Here is a 22,676-nt window from a genome sequence, read left to right as displayed (position 1 = left end):
TCAAAGCCTCAGGCTTGGATCCATTTGAGTCGATATTTTCAGATGAACCGTGGATCAGTAAGTCAGTAAAAACGACTCTTTTGCTTCATTTTTTTTCCACTGTTATTTTGTTTGCAACAAAACCAGAAAGTCAAAGTAGCAGATTTCAGATTTAAGCATAAAAATCTGGGTGTTATTTAATCCTGGGCTACCTGCCTCGTGACTCGTGGCTGAAACTGCTGTATTCCGCCCGAGTCATCTCATCCCAAGCTGTTTGGGCTAATCTCCTTTTGTACTGGAATAAATGACAGACTGACCTGGTAACTGTTTAGAGAAGATGCTTGAGTTTCCCGTCGTTCAACTGGTGCACTTATTTTACCATTTCCTCCTATTTCAGCAGCAGGTACTAAAGTGTCGTGCTAATTCTGAAGCTCATGTTGGTTCGTCGCAGCAATCAGAAAAATAAGCAAAGTCTGGCGGTTCTGAGAGTTTCCTTAAAGTGGAGCCACTCGACACCTCGGCTCTGCTGGAGTGAAAGCTCAGGGAGACACTGACACTAAAATGGGTTTCACACAAACCAAAATGGCAGAAGCCATTATCCTCTTTCCGTGCACTCTCACATGCAGACACACGCATATTAGCCGCTGTGGGATGGCAAGAAGTGGAGCACTTTCAGTAAAAGTAGGACAGAGGGTCTCCACTCTGACCTGACTTTGGAGAGAGAGAGAGAGAGAGAGAGGCGTAGAGGTATTCTGTCGAACGAGAGACAAAGGAGTGAGTTTGAAAAATGAGATAAAGCTGCAAAAAAAGGAAGAGAAAGAAGTAAAACACAGCAGGGTAAATAATAGAAAGTAGTAGAAGCAGAGAAGTAGATTAAGAGAGGGAAATTGGGAAGTAGAAAGAAAAATGAAGATGGCTAGTGAGGGGTGGGTGGGGGGGTTTGATGACTGAGGGAGCAGTCAGAGAGGTGGTGAAAAGGGAAACAAATGAGGTAAAAATGGGACAAAGGGTCCAATTATTTAGAAGTGTGCGACAGTGCTGCCGGCCCAGCTGTGATTTACTGTGTGTGTTTGAGTCGATGCCGCAGCCTCACATAAAGCCACCAACAAGCAGGAGAAAACAAACCATGACTAACATGTTGTAGATGGTTTGTTTTGAGCCGGCTTGGGCTTCATGTGACCCTTAACCTCCAGGAGAGGCAGGCGCTCCGACTGCACAGTGCATCATACGTGAGACACTGAATCTGGTTTGTTTCAGTCACTGAATTAAATCTGAAATCAACTAAATATCTAAAAAGCTCTTGATATTGATCAGCAACGCGCCGGGTGTGTCTGCTGCAGTGGAGATACATGCAGCAGAAGATGCTGCAGTCAGCGGGAGAAATTTAACTACAGAGTAGATTTTAGTATGATTGAAAGGGGAGGCGGTTGACTTGACAACGCTAAAAGAAGTTCAAGCGAGTGTTTTAAGCTGAAGTGCTGAAAGAATTCAAGAGGTTGAAATGATCGAGACACGCTGGAAACAGGAATTTGCGGGTCAGTTAGAGTGGAAAGACTACGAAGGGAAAAGCGAACATAATGGTTAACGGGGAAATGCTGAAAGGAGGTCAAGTATCAGCTGAGATGGAAGAATTTTAGATGTACAGTACAGAACAGAAAAGATCACTAAACCATTAAAAATGCTCGTCTGTTGTTGTTCTGCTGCGTCTGTTTTATCCTTGACCTGTCTGACACCATCCTCCCCACGTCTCGTTTATCTTCCTGCAAGGTGGAGGAGTTTAAAAAGGACCCCAGCCCCTCCAAGTGTCTGCACTCCGTCTTCAACGTGGACACCGGCGACGAGGTTTACTCGTACGGCGACTACCACCACCTGCAGGTCAGTCAGCGGGCGCACAAGTGGAAACCCAACACAACTAACAAGTTACACATTAAAGGCAGAGTATGTATGATTTCAAGGTGATTCTTTCCACCACCAGGTGGCAAACACCAGGTCGTGAGCAAAACCACAAAACTGCTACCTCCACAAACGACCACAGGTTGGCAGTAATGAGCAAAACTCAGCCCTCACCCCTCCTCCTTGCCAGCTCCAGTGAGGGCAGGAATCTCTTGTGAGCTGTAGCTCAGAGCCGCTCTGCAATAAATGGGCTTATACTCCCCCTACTGGTGGAAAAAAGTACTTTTTTTTTACTGGTCAGAAAACATTCATTTGTCATTAATTAAACTTGTAATTTAATAACTCATCAAATATGGACAGACTGGAACCTACATGTTTAAAAAAACTATCTAATTATGATTGTAGTTATTTTTTTAGTTAATTTATTTTGAAAATATTGAAAATCTTACATACTCTACCGTTAACATGTGAATGAGACACACGCTGTTTGTCCTGGTCTTCACTGCGAGATGAAGTACCTTCTCAGAGCAGAGTGAAAGTGGGTTCGCTTTCAGGCAGGAGACAATGACGAGTGGACCTTGTTAAAGATGAATATATAAGCTAATTCATCTCCTGTGACAGGTCTATTTCTGAGTGCTTGGGAATAAAATGCAGACGCAGTTCTTCAGCTTTCTGTCAGAAACACACATGTGGATAAAAAAAAACAAAAAAAACCCAACTTTTCCTGAGAAGTGCATTAAATCGGCACCCAAGCAGTTAATTTTTCTGTCAATTGTATCGACAGAGGTCAGTGTGGTGCAGAGTTTGAATGTAAAAGCGGCCGATGCATCAACAGGAAGACTCGGAAAGAAAATCAAACCCCAACTGCAGGGTTGGTTGCTTGTGACACAGACATGCTCAACAAAAGGGAATCTCTTCCTGCGTGTACATTCAGTCCCTGCTGTTTGTTCTGTCACTGTAATACCGCCATTATATTTGATAGCAGCTCCGCGCGGCAGGCCTAATGGCCACCATAAAGCTCTGCTCGCAGCTGCTACAATGTCATGGAAATCGGATTGACGAACACGAGAATAAACCAGAGTGTAAAAATGACAGTAATGGTTTCTAATGGCAGTTCACCGAGTCTCTCCCTCCTTTTGTCATCACTCCAGATCGATGCCGTTTCTCTCTTTCTGCTCTACCTGGTGGAGATGATCTGCTCAGGTCTTCAGATCATTTACAACACCGATGAGGTAATCAAGACATAAAAATGACTTCAAAGATGATCGATTTCTTGGAAGAAAAAGATTTATGTCCTCTTTGGTTTTTTTTTCCCTACACAAGTCTGAGACTCTCTGACCAGCTCATGTTTCTGCTTCACCTGCTGCTTTCCGTCACTGTCATGGTGGAAAGAAATGTTTGTTTTTTAAAGTGGAACTATTATGTGCATTTCAGGCTAATTTATTTTTATTTCTGAGCCCAGAAGGGCTGGGATTGAGCGAGTTATTGCCACAAATCGCTTTATTTACTTCAGACCGACCCTCTCCGTAGGCTGTCAGATCAGCCTGTGGGCAAAATGAGTGGATTGAGACTCTTCCGCATTAAGCCCCGCCTACCGCCACTGCACTACATCGGGAGCGCGCACCGCACCTGCTTTCGCCGTCATTGTAACATCTCATAAACAGAAGGATTAGGCTAATATGAACTCAATAAAAAAACAAAATACAATGTCAACACATAGCATACAGCCCTACATGTTGGAACCTGAATCAGACCCTGAAAACAAAGTGGAAAACAGCAACCCACAGCAACGAATGCAGCAGGATGTGTCTCTTTGGTAAACTCACCAGCCATCGTTGGAAATAACTTTATCCCACGTTTTCCACCCGCCTGATGTATTTGTACATGCCCTTGTTAACCAGTAGAAGGTAACCAATCACCGAACCTTATCCCCCGGGACGTCACAAGGATTTCCAAGTAGAAAAACCTCTCTGAAACGACACGTTTTTCGTCACCATGGAAACCAAATGGAGAGAGTGCTGGAACTCAAACTCAAACTCAAACATGCGCTTAGGTGATAAAAAAAAACAGTGCCGTTCACATGTCTGATGAGGATTCAACACTGTAACACTGTAGAAAGCTCAGAAAACTCCAAATACCATAATAACACCCCTTTAAAAAAACATGTTTAGATAAGTGGGAAATACATTAAATACCAACAATAGGGCTGGAAGATATGACGATATATATTGTTTGGATGATTGTTTCATATGAGGCTGTGTCGTTTACGCCAGGATAAGGTCCTTTACAGCACACTGCAATATATAAACAAACATGGAGGAAGATGGTAGCAGACGTGCTTCAGAGCAGGATAATTCACTAAAAGATGACCAGCCAACGCAAACCGATGAGCTTGTTCATAAAAGGGTGAAATTTCTGTCGCATGGATGCGGTTTGGATATAAAAAGACCGACGTGGAACCGACAACAGACTAGCTCACAGTCTCAACAACAGACTCCGACACAACTAACTCATTTTATCACCTGAACAGGAATCAGGATTAAATACAGAATAAAGAATAGCGTCAACGAGTAACAGCAGCAAAAGCAGCGTCAGGTGGAGGTGAAAGCTCATAATAAACTCCAGACTCGAACGCTGCAACAGGTTTTTACCTGTGAAACGCCATACAGCCATAGTTCCCCCAGATGGAAGGAGATCACTGCTGGTGTTGCCTAGCAACATCTTATCAACACGAGTTAAGCAGAATGCTAAATAACCACTGTCAAGTTTTCCTGGGGTTTTACATAAAGTCTACCCAAACTTGAAAAGGGGCTTAGCCAACTACAGGTTAGGCTGAATCAACTCAGACGGCAACTTTCTTAATTTCCTTTTCCTCTGTTTACTTATGGCCATGTAGGCCCCAGACAGTTGGATAAGTTGATAATCAGGTTGAAAACCTTTACAAAGAAAAAGAAAACACAGATGTAAAAAATTGCTTTCAGTTATCTTTAGATATAACATACAGAAAATATGTTCAAACAGGGTTATAAGCAACAATATTAACAAGTCAGCATGCCCTGCCACATGATGTTGTATCTCAAAGCTAGTACAAGAAAGAAAACCCAATTAACAGTAGCTTAATATTTTCTTTTAGATCAGGGCTGTTCAACTCCTGTCCTCCAGACCGGTATCCGGCAGGTTAATGTTGTTTACCTGCACCAACACACCTGGCTCAAATCTAATGGATCCAACAGCATCTTGTCAATCTATTCATTCTTTTTGGTCAGGTGTGCAAGAGCATGGAGACAAAAAAAACACCTCAAGGACCGTAGTGTGACGCCTGCGTCTTAGATAAATAACTATGATAAATAAATAACTTAGATAAATAACTATGATATACATGATGATGCAGAAGTTTCTCTGTTGGTTTCTTCGCCGTATTGTTGCAAAATCAGAAACTAACAAAAACCGTAACTTCATTTACAAAGCAAGTTTCCAAAGAGTCTCTTCAGTTGCACCTTTTTGGTAGGGACCATTGGCTCATGTTGCATGTCGTATTCATCTGGTAAAAAGGTTTTCTGCCGCCTGCAGAACATTATTCATCATACAGAAATGAATCTTTTTGGGGATTAGAAAGTTTAAAAGAAAAATGATACAGAAATAAAGACAGATATAAAATAAAGAAGAGAGAAAAAGCTTCAAATTAATGAATAATTTAAACAGTAAATGACATGGAAAAGTAAATAAACTGGTATTAATACTAAGCTAGAAAACTGAATAGACATTTATGTCACAATAAAGAGGTTTCTTCATTAAAATTTTTTTTATTTTTTTATCATTCCTGTAATAATTTATTTGCTTACCCATTTTTTTAATGAGCAATTTTTTTTATATTTCTGTGTTTATTTTGGATTTTGGTTCTTCTGGGCCTTCATAGAAGATAATGATGCACATTTTCCTTTAGAAGGAGGACCAGTGATGTAGACCTTTTACCTAGAAAGTGACGGGGTATTTAGTTGGCCGGATAACTGCGGCTGCTGCTGATGTGTAAAGGCAGAAAATGACGGGGTCGGGCTCGAAAGAAACCGCGTCAGCTGTGAAGGGTGTGTTTTTGTTGTCGACATGATGTCAGTATGATGACCAGACAGTTTCTGGGCTCTGCCATTTTCTGGCACTTCAGAAATTAAGAAATTAAGGCAAAACCAGCTCAAACCGCCCACCTGAGTCCCGCTGCTCGGTCTGATCCACGTTGCTCGGTCTGATCCACGCTGCTCGGTCTGATCCACGTTGCTCGGTCTGATCCACGCTGCTCGGTCTGATCCACGCTGCTCGGTCTGATCCACGTTGCTCGGTCTGATCCACGCTGCTCGGTCTGATCCACGCTGCTCGGTCTGATCCACGCTGCTCGGTCTGAGTCCCGTTGCTCGGTCTGATCCACGTTGCTCGGTCTGATCCACGCTGCTCGGTCTGATCCACGTTGCTCGGTCTGATCCACGCTGCTCGGTCTGATCCACGTTGCTCGGTCTGATCCACGTTGCTCGGTCTGATCCACGTTGCTCGGTCTGATCCACACTGCTCGGTCTGATCCACGCTGCTCTGTCTGATCCACGCTGCTCGGTCTGATCCACGTTACTCGGTCTGATCCACGCTGCTCGGTCTGATCCACGTTGCTCGGTCTGAGTCCCGCTGTTCAATCTGATCCACGCTGCTCGGTCTGATCCATGTTGCTCGGTCTGATCCACGTTGCTCGGTCTGATCCACGTTGCTCGGTCTGAGTCCGGTTGCTCGGTCTGATCCACGTTGCTCGGTCTGATCCACGTTGCTCGGTCTGAGTCCCGTTGCTCGGTCTGATCCACGTTGCTCGGTCTGAGTCCCGTTGCTCGGTCCGATCCACACCGCTCAGTCTGATCCACGTTGTTCGGTCTGATCCACGTTGCTCGGTCTGATCCACGTTGCTCGGTCTGATCCACGCTGCTCGGTCTGAGTCCGGTTGCTCGGTCTGATCCACGTTGCTCGGTCTGATCCACGTTGCTCGGTCTGAGTCCCGTTGCTCGGTCTGATCCACGTTGCTCGGTCTGAGTCCTGTTGCTCGGTCCGATCCACACCGCTCAGTCTGATCCACGTTGTTCGGTCTGATCCACGTTGCTCAGTCTGAGTCCCGTTGCTCGGTCCGATCCACGTTGCTCAGTCTGATCCACGTTGCTCAGTCTGATCCACGTTGCTCGGTCTGAGTCCCGTTGCTCGGTCTGATCCACGGTGGGAAACTCCGCTCCTCGACCGCCGCAGCCCTGCAAGTGTTCAGAGTTTCCCTGCTGCAACACATCTGACACAAATCAGCAGACTAGCGCAGAGCTTTCCATCCAACTCTGCTACGTATTCGTTGACTTGCGTCAGGTGTATTGCAACAGAGAAACTCTGAATACTTGCAGAGCTGCGGCCCTCGAGGCCCAGAGATGCCCCCCCCCTCCCCCAATCGAAGCTGTTGATCTGTGAGCCAGAATGAAAATCATATTTTAGTGCCACCTCCCCCCACATGCCTTCACGTTTCAGTCTTAGATACGCCACGTTTCCATGTGAAAGATGTGAAACATCTTTATAAATCCCCCGTTGGTACAACTGTAAGGCTCAACACTGTTCTAACTCAAATATTTGAACCCTCAGTCATTTCATAAAATCATCTCATGTCCCCCCCCCCCGACCAAAGGCGCTCAGAAGCCGGCTGAATCCCCCGGCAGCCATCCAGGAGCCGGCACAAATGCAGGATCAGGGGACAGTATCTCACTTTTATAGCTTGACTCATATTTATATTTTTGCTGAGCCGCTCAGTTGACTTTACACGGTTTGCTCTTTACTGTGTGGCCTCCAGGAGCAGCTGGAGCATCATTAATTCTTTTAGCTTTTTACAGCCGGCTCATTCGCAGCTTTACTTACCGCTGCCGAGCAGGGACATGTCTGCCCCCAGTCCACAAACCCATTTGTTTACTAAATTGGTCTTATCTGAATAAAGTAAGGGCGCAGTAAAATATTATACTACTAAGCAATTAGCGCACACTGCCTTCGCTTTGTTTACACACACACACACACACACACACACACACACACACACACCACCTCAGTCACCTCTCATTTTTCTCTATTTGTAAGCCTTGTCAGGACAAATGAACAATCTAACTTTTTATATTTTTACAAGGGCAGGCCTGTCTGTGCAGACGGCTTACTTGCATGGTTAAACAGTCCTAACCCCCCCCCCCCCCCCTCCTTGATTTAACAAACATGAAAAATCCACCATGCAGGACGTTTAGTGACCGCTGTCCTCACCGAACGCTGTTTCATTCGGACTAATCACATCAGTGCTGTATCTATCAGTGAGTTGTTGGCAGTCGCTGGACTGTCGAGCTGCATTGCAGTATTTCTTTTTTCTCTTTTTTTTTTTTTTTTTCCCCCCTAGAAGCAGTGTTGAGGTATAGAAAGGCTGCTGCAAGTCCTCTGAGATACACCAGCGACCTCCCTCCAGATGTCATTTTCAGTCTCATGCTGCAAGAAATGGAGCGACTCATTAGCTTTTGTGTCAAACGTGGATGCGTCTGTGTTTTCTTTGTTTGTTTTTTTTTACAGTGCATGCGCTGTTAAAAAATGCATGAAACTGTTTTCATATGAGGAAAAGCAGGATTGCTTGTATGCCTTTGCACATGTGCAGAAGAAAAGCAGATCTGGCAGCAGCGGTCGTCCCTGACAGTCCTTTGTGGGGACACAGAGAGACTTGTTGCAGCCTGGAGGCAGCAGCGTTCATTAAGATACCATTAAGATACGGAAAAGTTTCCCTCGTTAATCACCCAACTCATAAAATCCCAAACACCCACCAAACACCTTTCTCTCTCTTCCTCAGCCTTGATCTGTCTCTCTGCATTTGTTCCAGCCTCCTCCACAAGCTGGCCTATTTAAGTCCCACACAGGCGCTATCGTCCTCGCATCGCTCTTTTCTTTCTTTCCCTCGCTTCGTCATTTTACATTAAATCTCCAGTCACTCATGCAAACTGCTTTTCAGGTCGTTTTAATGATCCAAGGCCTTAAAGTCGTCACACATTTTTGTCTTTCTCGTTACTTCTGGTGATTTTAAACAACGTCTTCAGACAAAGTGTCTGTTTTCCAAAGATGACGCGCGGTGCTGATGAGGCATCAGAGCAACGATAGACTTTTCATATTCGATGCGTCGCAGCATGTGGACGTTGTGTGTCCATTCACATTCTTGTCTTTGTGTGGCCAGGTCACAGGACCACCGCATCACACACTGCTATAATTTACTACTTAATTAAAGCCTGTCTGCAGCTGCAGGGAGAGTTTCACCTTGAGTCCTGATGAAAACTCAGCCTCCTCGTCCTCGATGGTGACCTTTCATAATGAAAGAGTTACAGCCTTCACCTCAGATCAATATAGTCTGTGCATGTTTATGTGTGTGTGTGTGTGTGTGTGTGTGTGTGTGTGTGTGTGTGTGTGTGTCTGCAGCTTTAATCATGTGTTATTAATCTGTTTTCCTTTTGGAAAACATGTTTGCAACCTGCAGCGGCGGCTGATTCAGATTTCTGATTTGCATTTGTTCTTGGTTTTCTGCACCTTCCTGCGTTCTGATGATTGTTTTCTTCACGCAGGTTTCCTTCATCCAGAACCTGGTGTTCTGCGTGGAAAGAGCCTACAGGGTGCCTGACTACGGCATGTGGGAGCGAGGCAGCAAGTATAATAACGGCAGCACTGAGCTGCATTCTAGGTCAGTAGGAGGATGAGAAAAAACACAAATTTGAAGGATTGAGCGTTTTAGATAAATGAAACTGTCAAAGCGTGAGTGTTCCCTGTAAAGAAGCTTTGCCTGATTTATAAATCTTATTACCAGTTGTCACATTGTCTGCAACTGGGATTAGTTGGGTGGTTTGAATATGAGCCAATCTCCAAAAGGCGTTGAATAAAACATGGATAAATGTTCTTGTTGACATTTAAAGTGTTAGTATGATGCTTTCGGTGTGTGAAAGTGGGGAGGAAGCGTGAAGAGACTGCAGACGGTTGAGACGGAACCGTGAGAGTCGTCTGGGACTTGCATGCTGTTGCTATTGGATGATTTTATTTAAAGGTCAGGTGGAGCTAAATTAGATGCATTTTAATTAATCGGACTTTTCAATCCTCATTCCAAACAATCAGCAGGAAAATGAAAATGCGAAGCAGGATGAGACTTCAGGAAGATGGCGACGTGTTGAACGGGAGTGGTGGAAGCGGCGACGCAGACTTGCAGGCGGAAGCTTGACGGATTGTTAGAAAGATAAAATACATGCAGAAAGATTTGGAGGACAGTTTAGAAGTTCTGGCATGGAGTCATAAGCTGTGTCCTAATTCAGGGTCTGCTCACTTCAAAGTGCTGATTTGTCGTCATGGTGACACGCCAGACGCTGTCCCAAATCGAACCCACCACTCACAACGGCACTTTGTTTGGCAGTAGCGTCTTGGAGGGAATGCTGGCATTTCCAAAGCAGTATGTGAAAGATAAAGCATGAATGAAGAAGACTTTACCCACTTTGACAGAAACCTTGCGACTTAGTCTACAAAAGAAAAAGACAACCTGTTTTCATCTTATTTTAAAAACAATAAATATCTTCATTTTAAGGCTAGACGACGAACCGATTTAATCAAATCATTTGAATTTGCTGTTTATAAAGATTTATTTTTATGAAAATCAAGATTTTTGTTTGCACCGCCAGCACCTTTTGGGCTTTTTTAGATCATAGTGACGTCAGCGCACTCCCATTGGTTTCCCACTGGTTTCCTGTTTGTTTCCCACTGGTTTCCCATTGGTTTCCCATTGGTTTCCCGTTGGTTTCCCATTGGTTTCCTGTTTGTTTCCCACTGGTTTCCCATTGGTTTCCCATTGGTTTCCCGTTGGTTTCCCATTGGTTTCCCACTGGTTTCCCTCTGGTTTCACACTGGTTTTCCACTGGTTTCCCATTGGTTTCCCACTGGTTTCCCACTCGTTTCCCATTGGTTTCCTGTTTGTTTCCCACTGGTTTCCCACTGGTTTCCCGTTGGTTTCCCACTGGTTTCCCATTGGTTTCCCATTGGTTTCCCGTTGGTTTCCCATTGGTTTCCCACTGGTTTCCCTCTGGTTTCACACTGGTTTCCCACTGGTTTCCCACTGGTTTCCCCATTGGTTTCCCGTTGGTTTCCCATTGGTTTCCCACTGGTTTCCCTCTGGTTTCACACTGGTTTTCCACTGGTTTCCCATTGGTTTCCCACTGGTTTCCCACTCGTTTCCCATTGGTTTCCTATTTGTTTCCCACTGGTTTCCCATTGGTTTCCCGTTGGTTTCCCACTGGTTTCCCATTGGTTTCCCGTTGGTTTCCCATTGGTTTCCCACTGGTTTCCCTCTGGTTTCACACTGGTTTCCCACTGGTTTCCCATTGGTTTCCCCATTGGTTTCCCGTTGGTTTCCCATTGGTTTCCCGTTGGTTTCCCATTGGTTTCCCACTGGTTTCCCACTGGTTTCACACTGGTTTCCCACTGGTTTCCCATTGGTTTCCCCATTGGTTTCCCATTGGTTTCCCACTGGTTTCCCATTGGTTTCCCACTGGTTTCCCATTGGTTTCCCACTGGTTTCCCACAGACACATCAACATGGCAGTGAGCAAAGAAAAGGTTTAAACTTTAATTAAACTTTAATTTTCCCACCTCATTCCCAAAGTGGGAATTTTGTTTTAGTTATTTATTGTCTAAATAATTTTATTTATTAATTTACTAGTTTTTTAAATGTTATAATAAAGTTACACAAGTGAAGTGAGGCCTATTCTTGAATTTATGCTCAAAACATAAATACTGTCTCATTGTGGAGAAGCATAATTTGAAAACATGTTGTGTGTTAAACGTTACGTTGTTTACAGAGGCGGCGCCTGCCATCTCAATAATGTTCCCATAAACAGATTTCTGCAACATCCAGAGTATTATCTGACCATTACTGTGAAGCTGAAACTCAGCAGTTTGCACCGACTTATTTAACCGTTGTTTCCCTGCCTGAATATTTCCCACAATTCTTATTCAAACGAAAGTGAAACAAGTACATTTACAGTCCTTTTCATATGTCATGCTTTTATAATGACCGACAGGATTTTCAAGAATAAAATCTGCTTTGCAATGATGTATTTTATTTCACATATCTGGTTTTAAAAAAGGATTTTAGTCTGAGAAGAATTTGTCATTATCCCTTGAACTGGTTTATTCTTCCTAATGATCCTTTGTTCACCGTCTCTCCCTTATTATGTGGAAATTCTGCAGCATAAAATCATTTCTGGGAATGAACTTGGTTTCACATATTCCCATTGCAAAATGAATTTATTTTTAAACAGCACAGTGCAACAAGCTCCAGTCACACATCCAGCAGAGACGTAAAGCTTCGCCATGAACTTTCAGTGATTTTCATATCTGTCAGAAGAATGGCAGATCAATACTCCCTCACCTTCTAGATTTACGTCTTTGGCTTTGCACTCTGCAGGGAAATAGCTGCTAGAGTCTTCTTTGTTCACCAGTTTAGTGAAAGCGTTTGCTATTTTAAACTGAGCAAGCGGCATGCAGCAGGTTTGGATAAATGGGAAGTAAAAATGCTGAAAGGAAACTGAATCCTCTTCTGTGTCTGAAAGCTTATTGTTTACTCCTGATGCACCTGCTGCACACCTTTGATTGAGTAAAACCTTAACCGTGGCCTATATAATGGTAATAAAAACTGTGTTTAAATGAAAAATGTTACCTTTTTCTTTATCCAGGATATGATTTAGGTTTTTATTGGTCTAATAAAGAACTATAGCTGCATATAAACCTAATTTCCTGAACAGATAAATTATAGAAACAAACTTTTCAGCGTGTTGAACAACTGGCTTCTGTGTGTCGAAAATTGATACCAGCAACACACTAAAACAAAAAAAAGGGAATAGCAACAAAGATTTGAAGGCAGATTGTACATTTATAGTTTCTTATCATCTAGAAAATGAGCATAATAATTAAAGTTTTGTTTAGAAATGTAAAAAAAAACGGGATCTGTGCTGTTGCCGGATTCTCCTCCTCATAATGCCACTTATTATTGTAAAAAAAAAAAAAAAAAAAAATAGAACAAGGACATACATTGTAAATTCATGCTGTTGCAATCTGTGCAGAATAAAGTTTACTATTGTCCTTCTGAAATAACCTCAGTCACACCCATCTGCATATTACAGATACTGATGTCGGTCTGTGTGCTCTCCATCAGCTTTGGGCCAAAAACATCAGATTCTTCTCCAACAGCAGCTAAAACATGGATTCAGCTTATCACACACACGTCTTCTGTGTCTGACCATGTGAGAGGAGCTGTATGCTGAGAGCTCAGCAGTGTTTCTCTAACAATGATACCTGATTTCATTTGTTTTTAAACTTCTTAATGACTTTCTCACTATGCTTGGCTTTGGTTGCCAAGCAATGAACCATGGTTGTTTGGACAGACTTGTGTTTATTTAACGTGGGTAAGTCGGGACGTTTAAATGTTGTCAGACATCACTGTCTGCATGCATGCTTGTCTCTGGCATGGTTGCAGGACGATGCATCCACACGAGAGCAGTGAAGAGTTTGTTGTTTACTTTGTCAGTTTCAGTAGCAACATAACAAACATGATGATGATGGAGGATGATAATGCACTTTCTCAGAAGGAAACATCAAAAAGCTGCACGACAGATGGTGGGGGTTTGTGTGTCCATTAAAAATAGAGCTACAACTAACAATTATTTTAATAGTCGACTAATCACTAAATGATGTTTTTTTCGATAAATCGCGATTATTTCTGTCACGCCCACCATCTGTGCTTCCAGTTGAAGCAGCTCTTTTTACAAGTTTTACCCCACTTTCTTCATTTGCATCATATGAATGTCCCCCTGATTCCCAGTCAGTCACAACATAATGTCCTTTAGTGAGTTAAAAGAACAACTCCAGAACCAGTTGAATATTACATTTAAGCTTAACAGCTTACTACTAATTTATTTTGAAACATTTAAACTGAGCTATAGCGTCATATCCAACCATATCCAAAAGGAACACGAAATAAATTAAATATTTTAACATCTTAATTTTCGTAGAATTGCATAGAAATGATTATTTACATCTTGAAAAAGCCTGTTTTGTAGGTAAACAAGAGCCAGAATCCTTAAAAAAAAAAAAAAATTCTGAATCCAAACGGTGATCCGGATCACCATCTTCTTCCTTTTCACATTTCCAACAACTTCTGAAAATTTCATGAAAATTTATCCATAATTTCTTTTGAGTTATCTTGAACACAACAGATAAACACAATTAAAACATAACCTCTTTGGCAGAGGTAACAACAGCACATCCCTACTCACTAATGCTAACTTTGCCATCCTGGAATGCTGGAAACCATGACTCTGGGGTTGCCTTCGTCTCAGATGCTCATGCATGACTGTCGTGCTGCCGTGGTACGCCAACTCTATGTGGCAGACAACACATTTCACTTGTTTGACACTTTGTTTAGTGTGAAATATCCCCAAACTTTGGAAATAAGTTGCACCGCCATCAGTTTCTTTTTTGTTGTTTAAACAAAGACGCTGCACAAAATAACAATACTGCCCCCAGCACTTCCTGTGGTCCTTTGCGTCGTTTACTTGGTGTTCAGAGTTCTTCAATTGAATGAAAAGCCGTGGTTGGTAAATGGGCTTAAGTTGCCTGGTGCAGCGTTTTATTAGAAACGGTGTGTTCAGACCAAACGCGTTTTGAGCGTCAAGAGCAGCAGGTTTCCATGTAAAGACTATGTGGAGGCGCTACAAGGGGGCGTCGAGCTTTCTAACATCGCGTTTTGAGTGTCGGCGTTCCGTGCGGAACACGCCGAAAATTTAAGAAGTTTTTTAAAGCTCGACAACGCGCGTCAAAAGCCAGAAGTGGGCAAAGCTGAACTTTGGCCACTCAACGCGGGGCGTCAACCAATCAGAGCGATCAGCTCGCAGGTCCTGGAGGATTCCTGTGGTGAACCCAGACACGGAGCTGAGATGCCATTACTGCGTGCAATATTTAGGATAACCATTCCTTGCTAAAATGCTGAATGTTACTGATTTGGCAAAGCAGCAGAATACGTTGCCTAGCAACGCTTTGTTTGGGGGGGCTGTCTGCTGAGTGCGGCTCTTGTTGCATTAACACTGACTATGACTGCCCTACGACAACGTCCTCTAGCTTTATTTATTAAATAAAACCATGCCATATCTCTACTGAATCCGCCATCATTCAAACTGACCGGAAGAAAAGCACCGCCTCCATCCTCTCTTTTCCGCCGCGTTTGCCGCTCGCTCCAGACAAGCAGCAAACGCGGCAGGAGCGTCAGGAACGTTTTGGGCGTCGGACACAAAAATGGCAGTTTAGTGGCCAGCGTCGAGCGTTCAGCGTTTTGAGCATCTAAAACTCTCAAAACATTTGGTCTGAACACACCGTAAAGCCGTTACAGGCATTTATAACGCGACGACAATGAAATTTCGCATCAATGAATTTTCATCGTCAACATTGTCGTCTTTGTCGACAAATCGTTGCAGCCTTAATTAAAAACAATACAGATTCTTCTTTGTTGCTTTTGCTGCTGGCATGTGAGGTGCCCCCACAATTTACAGTGGTACTGCTTCACTTGCTCCGTTGGGTGTACACATCTTTATAGTCTCCGCAAAATATACCAAAATATGCATGAAATGTGAGACTTGACCCGAGATCTTCAGTACTGGTCCTCAAACTCTGGTGTCCTGCAGGCTATAGAAGCTTCCCTGCTGCAACACACCTGACCAGCAAGGAGACATTGGCCCTTAAAGCTGGGATAGGTAATGTTGGAGAGCTAGCAAGACCTTCTGAGTTTCTTCTTCACTACTTTGTATTTTCATTCTAACATGCTTTTTATATGCAGGGTGCGGCTATCAGGTATGCTCTGCTGGAGGGGGAGGAGGGGAGCCAGGAGGAGAAGCTTAGAAAATATAAGAAATGAACAACTTCAATTCGGCCCGAACGTTTGGATTGGTCAAAGTTTTTACAGATTTACAGTAAACTGAGGGGTCTAACTATATTTCTTATTGTTCATGATTACTAAATGTACAGACTACTAACAAGACCAGGAACCACTTCACCCAGAGTAAAAAAAAAATGTCTCTGAGCAAGATTACCTTCCCCAGCTTTAAGGATCAGTACCAGGGATCCCTGGGCTACTCATAAGTCTTCATTTAAATGCTTTTTTAAGCATAAATGAGACCTGAGCGTGTTTTTGAAGCTGTGTACCATACTACCAGTTCATACTCCATCCATTATCTTAACTGCTTAGTCCAGTTCAGGGTCACGGGGAAGCTGCAGCCTTTTCAAACAGTCATTAGGTGAGAGGCAGGTACACCCTGGACAGGCGTTGATCCGGATCTCTAACAATATCTAATAATTTATTTCTTCTTCCATTTCACAGGTTTTCTGAAAATGTAATTAAAATCTGTCCATTACTGTTTGTGTTTTGCTGCTGAAAGACAGACAGACAGAATGACAGATCAGCACTTGAGTGAGGGAGGTAATAACAATATGTTATGTATGTTACAATATAAAGACGCTATTAAAGGTTAATAAAAATGATATAATTAAATATTTTCATTTTAAACACATTTCTACCATTTTATTCATGTATTTTTATAGTTTCAACCTCATACTTTAAAGTTTTTGCCAAACTGAACTTAAATATTTGTTCTTGACCTCCAAAACAAAAAGGTGGAAAATGTAAAAACATCTCTGCAGAAATGAGTTGCAAGAATTGCAGAAAGTTTGAACTACCTGAGTCTTTGTTTACTTTATTCCTCTCTTAGCTTTAAAGCTTATTTCCTAATGGAAACATCTTGACAACACAGCTTTGCAACCACATGACCTCCATCAGTGAACAAATAACCTCCTCTGCGGGGAAAAAATGCAATGGCTCAACAATCAAAATGGTGAGCTTTAATGAAGATAAGGATTTGAACCACATGTTGAAGCAGCAGTGCTGTTCTGAGCCAGTGCGTGAGCTTTTGTTACTTCTTCCTAACTGATTCATCATCCAAGGTCGAACTGGCCTCCCTCTCTTCCCTCAGTGTCTTGATAAAGATCCCCAATTTCTGCCACGGCTTATCTCTGGGAAGCATGTTTTTTTTTTTTTTCTTTCTTTCTCCAACAATCTAAGGCTATTGGCAGCAGTTCGCCAAGATATCCTGGAGTAAAGATAACAAATTCAATGTGGTAAAGAGGAACTGTGTCTTGTGCTGCTTGTACTTTCTCCCCTTGTGGCCATACTTTGGATTTCCTCAATTAGTGAGCTAGTTTATACACAAAGTTGCGTAATACCAATTGACATGCTGTATGCAAATAGCAAACTGCGGCAGTGGCTTATTCAGAGTGGTCCTGTGTAAACAAGATCTGTATAAATGATCAAATTGAGGAGTCATTGCTACTCCTCCAGTGCCGGCGGGCTGAAAAAGGCGCAGTGGAAATGAACTGGAAAGGATGTGATTTTGGTACAGGATTCATACGTCCATATCAAATCAAATAACTCTCCTTATTTGCCTCTGCCTCATGTTAGTCTTTACATGCAGTGAAATGGATAGATAGGAAAGGGGTTTTACTTAAAGAAGCTTATCTAATCTCATGAGCATCAAGGTTCCTTCAAGTATTCCAAGTTTTAACCAGTCGAATGTAAATACCACTTTAAAGACACTGATGTTGAATGTTTTGAGACTGTTTCATTCTGCAGAAGCTCAGATCACATCATGGGTGTGAATCTTCTGCAGCGATCCACACAGAAACAGCGTATTATTATTCTAAATGCGCGCTCCCCTGCTGGTTTGACTGACAGTAACTTAATGACTGGCTAAAAGCACGGCTGCTTCTCCATTGGCAAATGGTTTATACTGTGTCCAAGTCTTATTAAAAGCTTTAAGTAGTTCCACATAAAGCATTTATATATTTGGTACAGAAATGGTTTGAGAATCTATTAGTAGTCTTTCAGCGCCAAACGGTGTTGGTAGTATTTAGTCATTTTCCAGCTGATTTCTTGTTTTACGCTCCAAACGTGGTTTTCATGGAATCGGGTGTTTTTCACTGGTGAAGTTCTGATAAACCCATAGATCATGGGGCGAGGCAGCATTGCAGGAAGTGTGCATGGGATCAGGAAAATGTAGCAGAAGGAATTACGGAAATGCTTTGACAACTGTGGTTCTTGGAAAAGTTGTTTTTCCCGACCATCAAGAAGAAGAACTGGAATAATGGTGCGTTCCAGTTGACTTCAGAATTCAGAGTTTCTGGATCGTTTTACTGGAAAAGATGAAGCAATCTCAGAATATTGAGCTGCAAGCTCATAATTTACAAAGAACCCCGAGATTGCAAATTTAAAGATGGCCGCCTATCAGTACCATCGTCGTTTTTATTAAATATATTTGTTGTCCATTATTTTCTTAACGTAAACAAAGGGTGAGTTGTTGTCAATAATTACATTGCTGCAGAAGGCTTATTTGTAAAAAAAAAAAAAAGAAAAAAAAGGGCATCTGTGTTGTTTGTTGATCACAATCGGCTAAATTTTTAGGCAAGTTGTGATTTTCTTCTGTTGTGCAGCATTTTTAGATGCTCGCATTGTGGCTGTTTAGATGGGTTTTTTTCTGAGTTGGTGCATCTGGAAGATAAAACGTCGGTAATAACGTCACCTTCTCTGGACCACGGGGAATTCTGAGACAACTGGAACTCACCAAGCCAAACTGCATGCAATCATGTAGAGACACAACTTCAGGCGTGTTTTTCTCCTTTGGCTCAGTCATTCCTAAATTACCGCCGGCCCAGAGGATGCTGCAACGTTTTTTAAATATATGTAGTTTATTTCCACTATATAGTAGGTGTTTGCTCGCCTCCACCCACATGCTTTCCCATTGGCTAGAGATGCTCCCAACCTTTCATACTCATCTTTTTCTCCACCTTTTGAATCAAAACTGTGGCGTTATCATCGGGCTTTGGTGCTTATTGCCTTCAGCTCTCTGTTTCAGATCTAAATCAATAAATATGGCGGTAATATTTATTACTGTTGGTGTGTGTGTTTGAGGTTTTCCACCCAACTCTTTTACAAGCTGATTTGTCTGTGTAAGCATTGATCCAGGCTTCACTAATGGTATTGAAAAGGTTTTTGGGTACGTCAGCAGATAAACTGCCAGTCATCTCAGAGTCTCCTGCTAATTTTCCGTCTCATTTTCTTGGCCGGATAGAAACAGAAACATGACAGTGAAATTGATTCACTTTATATCTGCATTGCAATCACAGTAGCCAGCCACTGTGAAATTTAGTCCAATATGGGATCTTTTTTTTTTCTTTCTTTCCTTCTTCCTTTTGACTTCCATTATCTGCAGTAGACCGCAGTACTGGGACATTTTACTTCACTGAATTCCAACAAATATCAGTTTAACATTGAAATTCTTTTTGTTGGAAGAAGCTGGAGGACTTCTATGACTGAAACGCACTTCTTCTCCAACAGCACCGCATTTGTTTTCAAGCCTACTGAATGCATGACATTCTTGTGTCAACATTTAATCACTTTCTATGTGCGCTGTGTAATGCTGAGTGTGTTTTACATTTGCAGCTCTGTGGGCCTTGCTAAAGCTGCTCTGGAGGCCATCAACGGATTCAACCTGTTTGGAAACCAGGTATTTGAATTCCCTCTTTCCTTGTTGCAGCTCCTTGTCATGCAAATTCCTTCACACTGCTTTGTTTTAAGTTGTTTAAATGTTGCTACGGTTACATGATGTTTTTTAATTTGGAATTAAATAATTCAGAATTAACGTATTTTCCTACCAGTTCACATGAAGATAATAATTCCAAATGAAGGTTTACATGAAACACGTCCTCACTTAATTCCTCTTTAGAGCGGCGGGTTGGGAAGGGTTCTGATTGGACAGAGGGTGCACGTATGACATATGACATAAACCGGAAATAAACACAGTTTGCTTCCTGCTTCTCGTCTTTTCAGTCCTAACTTGTAAAAACTGCATAATAAGTTCCAGTTTCACCGCTGTTTTTATAATAAATGTGAAGTAGCAGCTCAACACGAGCATACTACTTCACTTTTAGCAGCAACTGAGAAGGAGAAGAAAGATAGACCACCGAACACGGAAAGCAAAACAACGCGCGTCATCGTGACAGGACAAGGTAACGAGCATGCTCAGAACGACTGGAATTAACTTAGAGCGGAATGAAGGTTTACATGACAGAGGAATTAAATAGTTCGGAATTAAAATGTGAATAAACCAGACACTTACATCAGAATTAAGTTAAATTCCGAATAGAAATTTGCATCAGGAATTAAGTGTTTACATGGTCATTTTTCATCAGTTTAAAGCAGAATGAACTTTTATTCAGAATTAAACAGGAATTAAAACTCCCATGTAAACGTAGCAAATGTCACATGACACAAGACTGAAGGCTGCATTGGTCGTTTTCCAGCTTCCTTTCTGCACTGCTTCCACCTTGAATAGAAACTAAACAAATAAATAGAAAACAAGCTGAACTTTGATGCAGGCTACATGTGCTGGTGCTGAGGAGACATCGCTGTCATGAGCGCTGCTTCGTCAGGGCGAACTGCTGGTCCAAGCGGACGTTTGACCACCAGCATGCTGGTGTTTGTCTCAGCAAACTGTTTGTACTTCCGCAGACTTGGATCGATGACCACGGTTAATCCCGGTTTTACAGAGTATCTCCCAACCTGCTGTTTTGTTTTGTTTTTTTTTATCTTTCTTTTCTTAACTGAATCCATTAGTGGATACGTTCTCCCTTTTTTATTTTTTCTGCTCCTCTGTAAGACAGGAAAAACCAGGGACATTCATTACTGCTGCTAATGGATTGGAAAATGAAGCCCTGCACTTAGCAAGCCCCCGCTCTTGTTATCCTTTCTGTTTCTTTTCTCCACTTTAATGTTGCCTCATCAAGCCATTTGATGCATTTAAACTGGGACTATGTGTGTTATCACTACATGCGTCTGTTAGGTGTTACTGTAAGTTGTTACATTTTCTTTCTTTTTTTCTTAAACTCCTCCAACTTGAAGGATTGGACGATGCCAGAAAATGGATTTTGTCTTCAAGCTTGGCTTGTTGAACGAGTTTATAGAAGTGGCTGCTTTATGATCCGTGCTGTGTGAAGCTCCTGTAGCTCTGTGTGTGTGTGTGTGTGTGTGTGTGTGTCTTGTCCCTGTGTGGGAATGGAAGTGCACCAGCCTTCCAGTTGCTTATTAATGATCTCTATCAATCTTGATGTCCCAGCTGAGTCTCATTCTTCCAACACCGAATGCAACTCCCCCGCTTCTTAAAGGAGAACATTTGCTCCACTCTGACTCTGCTATCACACTCATCACCGGCGTGTGTGTGTCGCGTTCGGCACTACTACTGGACAAATGGACACAGAGTTCAGTTTCAGGATGTCTTGGTTTCTCTGCCTCGCACGCAGAGATGGCAGATTTTCCTCCATGCCACAAACCCAGCAAGTCGGATCAAACCAATCTCCGCGAGGTTGATCCGGGAAAGTTTAAGCTGGACATTACATTCACAGAGCGGTGAAGACGCGGACAGTCGTGTCATTAGGAATGTCACCTTGCCAGAGCAGCTCTACCGGAGTTGGTGTTAGTTTTTAATGTTGCATATCAGTAGTGATTATGTACACTGTAAAACCTGATCTTAATCCACTGCACACAGGAAACCTGGACACTTCTGAACCCTTTAGAAATGAACCTGATGTTGGACGACAATCAGAATTTTTTCCTGAAACATGATTCTTAGTCTTCTGAATCCCTTTTTGCTTTTTGGACTTTTGGATTTTCTCTCTTTGTTTGTTGTTTTTGTCTCTTGAGAATCAGTTCCTGCAAAGATGGTCGGACATTTCCTTTCAGAGTTTACTGGTATCATGAATTAGTTGTTATCCTTGCAGAGATGCTCCAAAACAAGCTCAAAGCAGATATATTTCTCATGTTTGCACACAGTGTCCTCTGTCACTCCCATCGTATCGCCGCTCGTTGGAATAAATAAAGGGCGCTTCGGTCTTGTGGTTTAAAACAAGTTCTGGAAGAGCAGCTGAAAAGTGGATTTCTCCATGCAGACCTTTGCTGTTACTGCCTGGTGTTGTCCAGATAAACACTTCTGTTATTAACTTATGCTACAGAGACATTTGTTTGATTTCATAAACCTTACAGACATTACTCAGTTATTTATTTTTTTTTATCTTGGTTTATATGGAGGATAAAAATGGCCTTGATTTTCCTGCATCTCCACTGAGTCTGTCAGACTGACTGATGGTGGAGTCCAGACACTGCAGCTGTTTTTAAAGAGTTTTCCAGCCTGATGAGCATCAACAACTGTGTGATATACAACATGATAAAGCAGGAATCTGTTTGGTCGTTGCCATAATGCACTCTGAAGTTGGTCTGGAGGATCAAATTTGAAATAAGTCAGCGTACCGCCTCACCTCAGTGATACCACAGCGTCGGACAGAGAGCAGTTCTGTCAACTGTAAAGTCAGTGGGTTAATTCTCCTGACTACGCGCTGAAGGGTCTTAGACACGACACTGAACCCCGCGTTGCCTAACGCTCCCCTTCAAACTGGCCGCTGCAAATGAAGCCATTCACACAGAGGTCATTTCAGCCAAACAAAGATTTATTTATTTACTTTTAGTACCAGTAAACAATGATCTGTCAGTTTTTCTATACAAGCAAAATGAAATTAAAAAGAAATTTTAAGTGGTTTAGAAACTCTTCAAGAACGAATGTAACT

At 42.4% G+C, this 22,676-nt stretch overlaps 1 protein-coding gene across 2 annotated transcripts in view; it reads left to right on the top strand.

Moving 5' to 3' along the window:
- phkb (phosphorylase kinase, beta) overlaps positions 1 to 22,676 on the top strand; it is a 152,450-nt gene that overhangs the window by 36,750 nt on the left and 93,024 nt on the right. For both annotated transcript variants that reach the window (XM_079239387.1, XM_079239388.1), the window contains exons 5-8: positions 1,747 to 1,854; positions 3,024 to 3,104; positions 9,498 to 9,613; positions 19,504 to 19,567. In XM_079239387.1, the coding sequence (XP_079095513.1) occupies positions 1,747 to 1,854; positions 3,024 to 3,104; positions 9,498 to 9,613; positions 19,504 to 19,567 (369 nt within the window). The remainder of the gene's footprint in view (positions 1 to 1,746; positions 1,855 to 3,023; positions 3,105 to 9,497; positions 9,614 to 19,503; positions 19,568 to 22,676) is intronic.

This window comes from Telmatherina bonti, assembly GCF_933228915.1.
Source record: "Telmatherina bonti genome assembly, chromosome: 1".
Lineage (NCBI taxonomy): Eukaryota > Metazoa > Chordata > Actinopteri > Atheriniformes > Telmatherinidae > Telmatherina > Telmatherina bonti.
The sequence above is the reverse complement of the archived record's forward strand: the minus strand, read 5'-3'. Positions and strand labels throughout refer to the sequence as shown.